At 39.7% G+C, this 12,274-nt stretch overlaps 1 protein-coding gene across 8 annotated transcripts in view; it reads left to right on the forward strand.

Moving 5' to 3' along the window:
* Positions 1-3,672: 3,672 nt before the first annotated feature.
* HERC4 (HECT and RLD domain containing E3 ubiquitin protein ligase 4) overlaps positions 3,673-12,274 on the forward strand; it is a 151,274-nt gene continuing 142,672 nt past the window's right edge. For 2 of the 8 annotated variants that reach the window (XM_050804706.1, XM_050804712.1), the window contains exons 1-3: positions 3,673-3,877; positions 5,344-5,374; positions 5,854-6,157. In XM_050804706.1, the coding sequence (XP_050660663.1) occupies positions 5,932-6,157 (226 nt within the window). In that variant the 5' untranslated portion in view covers positions 3,673-3,877; positions 5,344-5,374; positions 5,854-5,931. Of the gene's footprint in view, positions 3,878-4,542; positions 6,158-9,092; positions 9,138-11,838; positions 11,972-12,274 lie in introns of those variants that run through there. The other 6 variants (XM_050804709.1, XM_050804708.1, XM_050804710.1 and 3 more) reach the window with 6 other exon arrangements.

A 12,274-nucleotide genomic window follows, 5' to 3' on the forward strand; every position in this document is an offset into this window, starting at 1 on the left:
TATGGCTGGAAAGAAGGGAGAAAGAGAAAGAGTGGAAGAAGAATGAATACTACTTTTAGATGTCTCTCAACAGTCTGAGCATTATTTTTTTTTAACAAAAATAGGTAAAAAATACTTTACTCTTGTTATGAATTAAAATTATTTTTTTTCTGGCCATATGGACTGCATTCCCTTACTAGTAATTCAGGAGAAATAATACTAGTAATAGTAAAAGCTAACATTTACAAATCTCTTGACACATACAAGGCACTGTATGTGTCATTTTACTGGCTTCACAATAACCCAGTGCGATATGGATTATGAACATAATTATAAAAATTATGGCTGAGATGTAATATTCTGTAAAACGGATCATTAGCAAATGCCTCTGTGTTTGAGGGGATAGAAGGACAGAGGTCTGAGGTAAGCTTATAGGTTTAGGCTCTGAATTCAGATAAACCAGCACCAGAGATCATACTCACCAATATCTCATGCTGCATTTATACAACAAATTTACATTATTCTAATAACCCTAGGATCCTATACTTGTTTCATCTTAAAGATAATCACATGCTACTTTCTAAAATCTTGTACCATAGTTTCACAGATTTATAAGGTTAAAAGGAACATGCAGAAATGTCCATTCCACTTTCTACAAGCAAGATTGATCTTTAAAAATGTTCCAGATAGATATACATCCAGGTGGAAGAGACAGCTGTCCACCAATTCATGCTCTCCCTTCCACAGCACGAAGTAGTACTTGGGAACTCAGGGACTATGTTTCCCAGCACCTTTGTTTCTAGGGGCGGAGTTCTGTTTTGTGTATAGTAGTGATATGTGGCATTTCCCAGACAAGGATTTTAAGAAGCTCACCCTCCCTCATCTTCTCAGGTCCCTGGAAATCAGTTTTCACTCATTAGGAACACTTATTTGGACTGCTAAAAAGGTTAAAAAATACAATTTTATTATATTAAGTCGCTCACATTTTAATTTTTATGTATTGTAGCATCAAATGTATATCTTAAAGATCCTGAATTCCATAACTTCCCTTTTAATGATATATTCTGAGGCAACAAGCCCTAAAGGGTAAAAGACCACAAACAAAAATCCTACAAGAGGCCTGGAGCAGTGGCTCACACCTGTAGTTCCAGCACTCTGGGAGGCCAAGGTGGGCAGATTACTAGAGCCCAGGAGTTGTAGATTAGCCTGGGCAACATGGCAAGACCCTATCTCTACAAAAAATACAAAAATTAGCCGAGCGTGGTGGCATGTGTCTGTAGTCCCAGCTACTCCGGAGGCTGAGGTAAGAGGATCCGTTGAGCCCGGGAGGTGTAGATTGCAGTGAGTAGAGATGAGCAAGACCCCACTTCAAAAAAAAAAAAGAAGGCCAACAAGAGCAATGAAACTCAAAATATGAGTATTTTTTGTGAACATTCCTACCATTTCTAATGTTGAAATTATGCTTTCCTTGCTTAAGCATCTTGTCATTCTACATTCATTTCTTTTCTTTTTTCTTTTGTTTTCTTTTTGAGACGGAGTTTTGCTCTGTCGCCCAGGCTGGAGTGCAGTGGCGCGATCTCGGCTCACTGCAAGCTCCGCCTCCCAGGTTCACGCCATTCTCCTGCCTCAGCCTCCCGAGTAGCTGGGACTACAGGCGCCCGCCACCAAGCCCGGCTAATTTTTTTGTATTTTTAGTACAGACGGGGTTTCACCGTGTTAGCCAGGATGGTCTCGATCTCCTGACCTCGTGATCTGCCCGCCTCGGCCTCCCAAAGTGCTAGGACTACAGGCGTGAGCCACCGCGCCCGGCCTCTACATTCATTTCTGTAACATACTGTTGTGGGTTAAATTTGATCCCTCAAAAGATAAGCTGAAGTCCTAACCTCCAGTACCTGTGAATGTGAACTTTTTTTTTTTGAGATGGAGTTTTGCTCTTGTTGCCCAGGCTGAAGTGCAATCGCGCGCTCTAGGCTCACTGCAAAACCTCCGTCTCCCAGGTTCAAGGGATTTTCCTGCCTCAGCCTCCTGAGGAGCTGGGATTACAGGAATGCGCCACCACGCCCGGCTAATTTTGTATTTTTTCGGTAGAGACAGGGTTTCTGCATGTTAGTCAGGCTGGTCTCGAACTCCCAGCCTCAGGTGATCCGCCCACCTCGGCCTCCCATAGTGCTGGGATTACAGGCGTGAGCCACTGCGCCCGGCCAAATGTGACCTTTAATTGGAAATGAGTTCTTTGCAGATGTAATAACGTTAAGATGAGGTCATAATGGATCAGGCAGGGTAGGCTGTAATCCGATATCTGGTGTCCTTATAAAAGGGAAATTTGGACACAGACACACAGCGAAAACAAGGTGAAGAGGGATGCTTCCACAAGGATTGCCAAGGATTGTTGGCAACCATCAGAAGCTAGCGGAGAAGGCTGGAAAAGATTATCTCTCAGAGGCCCCAAGAGAGAACTAACCTTGTTTTCACCTTGATTTTGAAATTCTGGCCTTCAGAACTGTGAGACAATAAATTTCTGTTGTTTTAAGCCTCTCAATCTGTTTTAATTTATTATGGCAAGCCTAGGACACGAATACACACACTTAAACATATTCTAGAACAGACAATTCTTACCTAAAACATGTTTTTCAACAAGAGATAAAGAAACAGGCCAGGCGCGGTGGCTCACGCCTGTAATCCCAGCACTTTGGGAGGCCGAGGCAGGTGGATCGCCTGAGGTAAGGAGTTTGAGACCAGCCTGACCAATACGGCGAAACCTTGTCTCTACTAAAAATACAAAAATTAGCCGCGCGTGGCGGCGCATGTCCGTTGTCCCAGCTACTCGGGAGGCTGAGGCGAAAGTTCCAGTGAACCAAGATTGCGCCGCGCCATTGCACTCCAGCCTGGGGCACAGAGCAAGACTCTGTCTCAAAAAAATAAATAAATAAAATAAATAATTAAAAATAAGAAAAGAAAAAGAAAGATGGCCTATTTGTGGAACTTCTTCTAGGTACTGAATATTCATTCTAGCAATGCCAAACTTAGAATTTCAAAAGTGCTTTGTTTCAAGTTCTCCTGCTTTTTAAGAAGTTAAGGCTAACCTAGGAGATCCAGACTTCGTTTTTATGAATCAGGGACTGCAGCCAAATGTGTAATTTTCTCTGATAGAATGAGGCCCTGCAATTCAAGCCTATCTTTCAGGGGGAGTGTAGAAAGTGATGGGAGCCAACACTGTAACAGGAACCTGAACTGGTGGTGTTATTCGTTCGAGTAGCTTTAACCATTGCTATCAATACATCTCACATCCTCAGACTGGCTCCAGTTGAGGCCATGGGATAAAATAACTCTTCACCAGTCTTTATATTCATAATCGTGGTGTTTCATCTGCTACTTAAAATCTCCTTGGGAAAAGAGAGAGTAAAATAATAAAAAGACCAGCTAGCATCCATGAGCACAAAGACAACCAAACCAAAAAACAAAGTGATTTTCTTCATTAAAAGGCTCTGTGCACGCCGAAGCATTCTCAAAAACAGTTTATACCTTCTTCGTTTGTCTTCGCAAACTCCAATTTTCTGTATTTGACTTTTCCCTCTTAAAGCAACGCAAAGCAGCACACTGCGCAGGCGCCTGTGGCCAAGCGCCCCCGGGAGTATTCCGGCGCAGGCGCGGGGGCCGGGAAGTGGGCGGGCTCGCGCGCGTGCTCGGCGGTTCACTTCCGGCCAGCCCCTCCCCCGCCTCCCTCGCGTGGCCACCTCCCCCTCTGCCTTCTCCTACCCAGTCTCTTCCCCAACTCTCCCCACCCCTAGTGCTCTCCGCCCCGCTTGCCTCCTGTTCTTCCCCGCCCGCTCCATCCGGGTCGCTGACGGCTGTCTCTGGACTGGACAGCAGTGGCGTCCGCTTTTCTCTAAGGAACCCGGTAAAGTTTCACAGGGGCCGGGGAGGGGAGCAGCGGAGCAGCGGCACAGACGCCGGAGGTGCCCTGGTGATCACCGCCACTGGCTGACGGAGGAGGGTCCCAGGAGCCGGATACCTGCTTCAGCGACCGCGCTGCCTTGGTCTCTGGGGAAGGGCCGCCCCGCGTCACCTTGGGCTTCCCCTGCCCTGAAGGGCTGGGCGAGTTGTGGCCCCAGTGGGTTCGGGGGCGTGTGACGGCGTTAGGGAGGGGCAGGCCGGGCTGGGCGGATGCAGGCCGGCTCGGCACAGGGCGCTTTCTCAGCGCTTCCTAGGGGTGAGGGGCGTGGGGCGAGGGCAGGGTTGTGGCTCCCTGGCCCCGGGGCTGGAATGTCGCACCTCCCTGGGGATGGGCTTCTCTCAGGTTGAGGCCGCGGGCTGCCAAGCCTCGGCCGCCGGCCTCTGAGGCTGTTGCGAGCGGCCGGTTGCGGTAGTTGTCTGCTCGGCTGCGAGGTTGGGTGTGTGCAGATGATTTCTCTTTCCCGGTCCGCATGAGCTGATCTGGGTGCACGTTCAGGGAAAGACGGGACTAAACTGCTTCTCATTTCCCTACCTGTTGCTGGCGAGAGGACGCCTCTGTGCTTTAAAGAAAAGGGTGGTTAGACCTCGCGCGCTGAAGTCGGGGTATTTTCCTGTATTACTCTTATTTTGTTTTTTAAATATGGGAAGACAATGCAGAAGTCTTGGGAATTATAGAGTTCTGATGCCCCGAAAGAATGAAATCAAACTTGTTAGAGGATGATGGGTCGTGGAATGGGACACCTTGGGCACTTGCTAACAGGAACGTAGGAAAATTGAGGTTGAGACTTCGCAGGCTCTGTAGGAATGTGCATGACTACTACAGAATAAGGCTGACTTCCTGTAATTATGATATTTAGTAACGCGATGTGTTTAAAAATCTACGTATGTATAGATGAAGTGGACTCTGTTATTTGTGTCTTTACAAGTGAAGAAATACTCAGTCAATGTGCTGGAAAGTTCTACAGATTTCGCCATCAGACTATCAGTGCCCCAGCCCCCATTCCTATTCTTGAAAAATCAGCAGTGCTGGAGTTATTTGCAATTAACCCCCGCCAATCTTTAAATAATTGTCTCAGAAGTATAGATAGATATAGATTGCTCACGGGAGAGTTTTTTAGTCCCGGTTACCAATTGTAATAAAAGAGGTTGAATTTTGGAGAGAATTGATATTTAAACTGCATGAGTTTTTTTCTGTATTATAATTATGCAAATTGATTTAGTTTTAAAATTAGTGAGGTTGGAATGTTAGTATTTTGATTTGAAAAATGGGATCTTTGGAGGTGATTTGAGATTGTGGTTTGGTAAGAGAATCCTCATTTTCTCTCTGGCCTATTAAGAATAATTGGGAGAGTCGTTTAAATTGTGGAAAATTGCTTTAAATTTCCATTGTTGGTTTTATTTCTGTTACAGATAAGAACTTCCATTTTCTGTTGATGTGGAGGTAGGTATTAGAAGGCTTAATTATACTAGGATTTGAGGGAGATTGCAAGGTTATGTTTCTGCAGTTGGCTAAATTTTTCACTGTGTATATTTGCTTCTTGGGCAGTGAAAAGATGTCTTATTTCTTGCTCCCACTGAAATTATTTAAAGCAAAAAGTAGAAAAAATTGTGATTAATTTCATCAAGGTACTTACTCCCATTAGTTTAGTCTATCACAAGATAACCAGAAGTCAAAACTAGTTAATATGTTTTAAATTTTGCAAAGGATCGTAGAAAGTGACATATTTTCCCTAAAACTTTCTGTATGATACATTAAAAAAAATACAACTGATTGGTTTTTGAAACAATGATACTTATGTACCATGTTATAAAGTAAATTTAGTGTTTACCATGTAGCAATTATTGTAGCCTAGCACTTGAAAGAGCAATTATACATCCTTTTTTCTTTGAAGTCATATTAACTTCTTTCTATTTCCTCAGACATAGGGTACCTGCAACTTTCCGGGGTTTCAGAAGAGAATTTTTTATTGAAACTGGAAGACCAAAATAATTACAAGCATGTTGTGCTGGGGCAATGCATCCTTTGGACAGCTAGGTTTGGGTGGAATTGATGAAGAAATTGTACTAGAGCCCAGAAAAAGTGACTTCTTTATAAATAAAAAGGTCCGAGATGTAGGATGTGGACTCAGACATACTGTATTTGTTCTGGATGATGGAACAGTGTACACTTGTGGATGTAATGATCTAGGACAGCTAGGTCATGAAAAATCCAGAAAGAAACCAGGTAAGTTGAAACGTTTTTAAAATTTGCTATTTCTAATAATTATATCATTTTAAATTTGAATCATCATATAATTTCTCTAGTTGTAATTATATGTTTATCAAACTTTAAAAGCAAAGTAGAAGTTATGTATTTCCATTATATTTGTATATTTGTATGGTTCTAAGTACTTTATGTTGTGGTTTCTTTTTTTTTTACCACTAGTATTATAAAACCTTATTTTGTATGACAATATAAAACAATAAAGAAAATCAGCCTGCCATATATAGGTCTTTGGTACAGAATGTGTAGTGTGCAGGCCCTCTTTAATAAATTCTGTTCAGGCACCGTGGATAGATTTTAAATGCATAATTTACTTTGTGTTTACCTTACCTTGGGAGTAGGGGAAGAAAACAAGACGGAAAGCTTTTTACTTTGACTTGCTTGCCTAAAATATGTTTTTATTCTTTTTATCCCTCTGTCATAGTATTTTAAACATGTAATTTTATTTGGTTTAGTTAGAAATATCTTTTATTCCTCTAATCTTTTACTTTCTGTAGCATTGCTAGCTATTCAAGATTTTGTGAGTATGAAGTGTCCTATTTTGTAATAGTTGTACAAGCAAAATTAAATAATTTGTAGGGTAATGAGAATTTTGAGGAATTTGGTCACATTTCATGTTCTGTTTTCCTGGATATTGTATTTTAAAATCAAATATTTCTACATGTAGGAATATCATTGTTATGTGAGTTTTGCTTTCAATTATGATAACTAAAAGTTAATGATTTCAGGTGGTAAATTCAGATGAGACTGCAGCTATACTGACTTAAACAGTTTCTTTTAACTGTAACAATAATGGCACTTCAGTATTTTCTATGGCAGTTATTTTATCAGTTTATTATTTAAGTGGTTTCTGTTGTTACTCAACTTTTGAGAGATTAATGTAATCTGAGATATTCAGACATTAAATTAAGGCACGATTCATCCTTCACATCATCTCACGACCATGCCAAATCTCACTTTTCTGACTTGCAAATACTGTATTGTTTTCATCCTTACTTTGTGGTTAAGGTCTTAGTGTATTTTCTTCTGCCTTAATTTGTAATTTATTTTTTATTGGATAAATGATAGTGACATTCGTAAAATAGATTTTTAATTCTTGCAGAACTCAGTAAATGGCAGCTTTCTTGTACTCTACCTGTCTAAGAACGTTTTATGGATTCCTACCAGATTTTCAGAATCTCAGGCATTGAGGTGGTCATATTGATAGAAATGAATGGTAATTTACTGATATGCATTTGATGATTGTCTCTGCTCCGGAGACAAATGGGCCCTTTTCTATTTTTGCTTAACTTGGAATGCTGCCTCAGGTTGAGATTTTCATGGTACCGAGGCTGCTGCTGTTCTTTGTACTTTAGCATGCCCCATAGAAATAACTGAACATCTCTCTGTATTACTTTAATAATTTCTGAAAGGCTGTAAAGCAAGTAGAAAGTAAAAAGCCAGCACATAGGAATTGCCAGTATAGTTACTTATGTCTACTGAGGTTTAAAATGTTTAAGTGTTAGAGGTAGATACTGTGTACTAATAGTATAATGATTATAGTGCCAGGAACGGCTTCCAACTATATAGATGAAATTCTGAGAAACTAAACTAGCTAGAATAGGCTTCTTTGTGGTCAAGTTGACATTGTGATGATTGCATTGTGACATCTATATCATCTTGATTCAACCTGGAAACATTTGGTAACATAAAGTTGGGGTGGTGAGTTTCCCTAATTTGGGATACCTCTTTAGGATTGCCTCATTGTTGTCCCGATTACACCACAGTCTATGGAAGAGAAAAGTGACAGGCATTAACTTTGTCTTTGAGAAATTTAGAGTCTGGGTTGGGAGTTAAGGTGTACATGAACAACTGGAGAGAATTAAAATTAGACGTGATATGCTATGTACTTTGAGCCTAAGAAATTTAAATGATGGGAAATATTATGGGATAGAATTAAATTAAGATTTCTGGGAGAAAATGAAGGCTTACATTTAATTCTATTGGTGATCACATAAACAGCTAGGAAATAAATCTGGAGCTGAAATAGCTTAGTTTTGTAGAGGGAGAGTGATGCTGATCCTGAGAAAAGCTTTTTATTATCAGAAGTTCTGGTTCAGTGATACATTGAAGTGAACCTAGGTTTCAGAGGGAAGAGAAGGAACTTCAAAAAGTAGTAGTTGCTCTCATAGGAACTTCACCTTTTAATCTCAGCCTTGATTGAAGATTTTTTTTTTTTTTTTTTTTTTGAGACAGAGTTTCGCTCTTGTTGCCCAGGCTGGAGTGCAATGGCGCCGTCTTGGCTCACAGCTACCTCCGCCTCCCAGGTTCAAGCAATTCTCCTGCTTCAGCCTCCCAAGTAGCTGGGATTACAGGCGCCCACCACCATGCCTGGCTACTTTTCGTATTTTTAGTAGAGATGGGGTTTTACCATGTTGGCCAGGCTAGTCTTGAACTCCTGACCTCAGGTGATCCGCCTGCCTTGGCCTCCCAAAGAGCTGAATTACAAGCATGAGCCACCGCTCCTGGGCTAAGATGTTTTTTAAATAATGTTTTTCACTAAATTTTAAGAATTTTTTAACTAAAGTTATTTATATTTGGAATAATTCGTTAATGATTTAAATGTGTCATTTCCCCAACCCCTTTTTAAATTTGTAAATTTGAGGACTGGATTAAAAGATAAAAAGTTGTTGGATCTTATTTATTTTAAAGTCTTCTGGTAATTGAGCAAGTTGGTTGTATTTCTGGGACCATGTAATAAACATAGTTCACTTCACAAGAGGTTTTTTGTTTGATTGTTTTGTTTTGTTTTGTTTTGAGACAGAGTCTCACTCTGTTGCCCAGGCTGGAATGTAGTGGCATGATCTCTGCTCACTGCAACCTCTGCTTCCCAGGTTCAAGCGATTATCCTGCCTCAGCCTCCCGAGTTGCTGGGACTATAGGCACGTGCCACCATGCCCGGGTAATTTTTTGTATTTTTAGTAGGGACGGGGTTTCACCGTGTTAGCCAGGATGGTCTCGATATCCTGACCTCGTGATCTGCCCGCCTTGGCCTCCCAGAGTGCTGGGATTACAGGCGTGAGCCACCATGCCCAGCTGACTTCCCAAGAGCTTTAAACTTGTGTCAGAAGGCAGATAGAATGGACGGAACTAAGAATTGTTTCTTTATGTAGATTGGCTTTATAAATATACATATTCCATAACTAATAAGGAATAAAAGAGAAAGAGGTAGCCTTATTAAGGATAAATTATTCTTGAGATTCATAATAACCTACTGGAGGAGTTGGCCTGACAATGTAATAAATAGATTTAACCTGTGGCCTATTGAAAAGCAGTGTTTCTGTTCTGGACTTTTTAGGAACCACATAGAAAGATTTAACTGAATTCCTTTATTATACTAAAGGTGCAGATTATGTTTATTTTCATCTGTATTGTCTTGTATATGTATGTCCTTTTCTATCACTACTAGCTTTTTCTGAATTATTTCCAGAGAAGTGAATGTCTGTTTCACTTTCATGTTTTTTTTCTTCATAAGAACTTTAAAATACTTTTAAGTTAATGTATCAATTTTTTAATTTATAGCTAACAAATAAATTTATTTAATCTTCAGTGTGCTAAACCAGTCCATTTAAATGAATTGGTTTTTTTAGACTTTCAAATTCAGTTCTGAAGATTTTAAGTATGGGAAGTATACTTTTCTTTAAAAGATCCTTTTCTTACTGTATATCTAATCATAGGTATAATTTGGTGACCATGGTCCTAACTATATGTTTTGCACATTGATTTCCATTTGTTTCATGTTAGAAACAATATTAAACTGTTTTGTGACCATAATTTATAAATAAAGTGGTGTTCTGTTTAAAAACAAGCCCTGTTATCTAAAAAATAGTTTTTTGTGTTTTATAACATTCTTTCAAATGGAGTGTTTCATTTAATTCTCACAACAGTTGTATGTAGCTAAGGCAGGTATCATGGTCCCTATTTTACAGATGAGGACACTGAGGTTAAAAGAGATTAAGAGACTAATAGGGTCACTTGGCTAGCACATCTTGAGACCACCCTAAATCTTGTGATTTTTATCCTAAATCTTGTGATTTTCATCCTTAATCTTACAAATCTTTTCCTTTGCTATATTTAGAAGGTAGAAGAATATTTGTTCACCTTTGAGAAAGGTGGTTTCCATCAGTGTTTTATTGTAATTCCAAGGGTTTTTTTATTTTTAATTTTTATTTTTTTGAGATGGGATCTTGTTCTGTTGCTCAAGCAACAGTTGCTCATTGCAGTGGTATGATAATAGCTCACTGTAGCCTTGGACTCCTGGGCTCAAGTGATCCTCCTACCTCAGCTTCCCTGGTATTTGGGACTACATTTATGTGCCACCATGCCTGCTTAATTTTTTTTTTTTTTTTGAGACAGAGTCTTGCTCTGTCACCCAGGGTGGAGTTCAGTGGTGTGATCTCTGCTCACTACAGCCTCCACATCTTGGGTTCAAGTGATTCTCCTGTCTCAGCCTCCCGAGTAGCTGGGACTACAGGTGTGTGCCGCCACACCCGGCTAATTTTTTTATATTTTTAGTAGAGGCAGGGTTTCACCATGTTGGCCAGGGTGGTCTTGAACTCCTGACCTCAGGTGATCTGCCCACCTTGGCCTCCCAAAGTGCTGGGATTACAGGCGTGAGCCACCAGGCCTGGCCAATTTTTTTATGTTTGTTAGAGATGGGGGTCTTCGTATGTTGCCCAGTCTGGTCTCAAACGCCAGTCCTCAAGCTATCCTCCTGCCCTGGCTTCCCCAAATTGCTGGGATTTATAGGGATGAGATACTGTGGCAGCCAAGAAAAATCTTTTAAAAATTACTATCTTGTAACTAAGGTTATATAATGAAGACAGCATATTTTATTATCATCCCCCTTGTGCATAAACTCAAAAATCATTTTAAAAACTGATGAGAAGATTGAGAGTTCTATTTTCAAAATGTAATATTGTACCAACACAAACAAAAATTCAAATATGTATAGTGTATCACTGAATGGAAGACTAACTTGATTAGCAGAGTTTATAGGTAATAGTTTTAATAGTATGATAAAATTTATTGTGGTTTATGTTGAACTTTTTTTAAAGATCATGAGCATTGATTCTATGTTTTCCATATCCTCGAATGGTAATTTCTACTGTTGAGTCATTCCAATAAAAGCATTTTGGTCACATAGTAGTGATTACTTGGTTTGCCTTTCTTGCTTCTTCATTTTTCTGACCTGTCCTCTCTCTGTTCATAAAACAAATCTATAAAATATAGTTGAAATTTAAAAAGTAATATAGGAAAATATAACTATGGGAAATAAAGTTACTCACTTAAGGGTGGGTTAAAAATAAAAATACCAGATTATCCCACACATTTCTTACTGAACCAGAGCATTTAAACCAAAGAAGCTCATTGTGTTTTATAACTCCCGGTTTTCACAATACCTTCTAAGGAAGAGAAAGATGTGGATGATAGATTTGAAAAAAGTAATTACTTGGGTCAGGAGTGGAGGCTTGCTTTGAACACTTTACTTTGAGAAAGGTTAGTGCCCAAGAATCACAGTGTCAAGGGTAGGAAAAAAAAATCATAATGCAAACAGATGACTACTGTTAGAGAAATGTATAATAATACTTTACTTTGTGTAGGACCCTACATCTGAGGAATTTCAAGAGCATTACACAATAACTCATGGTTCCTTTCAAAATGCTTGTGACACAATTTGCAAGGATTATCCTCATCTTAGGGGATAAATTTACGGAGAAATGGCAGCACAAGTTGGTAAGTAACTTGTCAAAATAGGTGACTGGTGAACAGCTATAAGTTGAATTTGAAAGTTGGAGTCTACCAGTCTCCTACCTTATTCACTAAATTGTGCTTATGTTTAGAATTATTTATAGTAATATCTTCTGTTTGAGGCAGATCAAATACTAGTGCACAGATTGTTTCCCTGCCATTCTATTTGATGGCCTGTTAAATCATTATTTTACCAAGATGCTTACATTCTGATGCCACTTTGATACTTCATTATAACTCTGTGGTATGAAGAATATTTACACAAATGAACAGAAACTTAACTATGGT

Source organism: Macaca thibetana, chromosome 9 (genome assembly GCF_024542745.1).
Source record: "Macaca thibetana thibetana isolate TM-01 chromosome 9, ASM2454274v1, whole genome shotgun sequence".
Taxonomy (NCBI): domain Eukaryota; kingdom Metazoa; phylum Chordata; class Mammalia; order Primates; family Cercopithecidae; genus Macaca; species Macaca thibetana.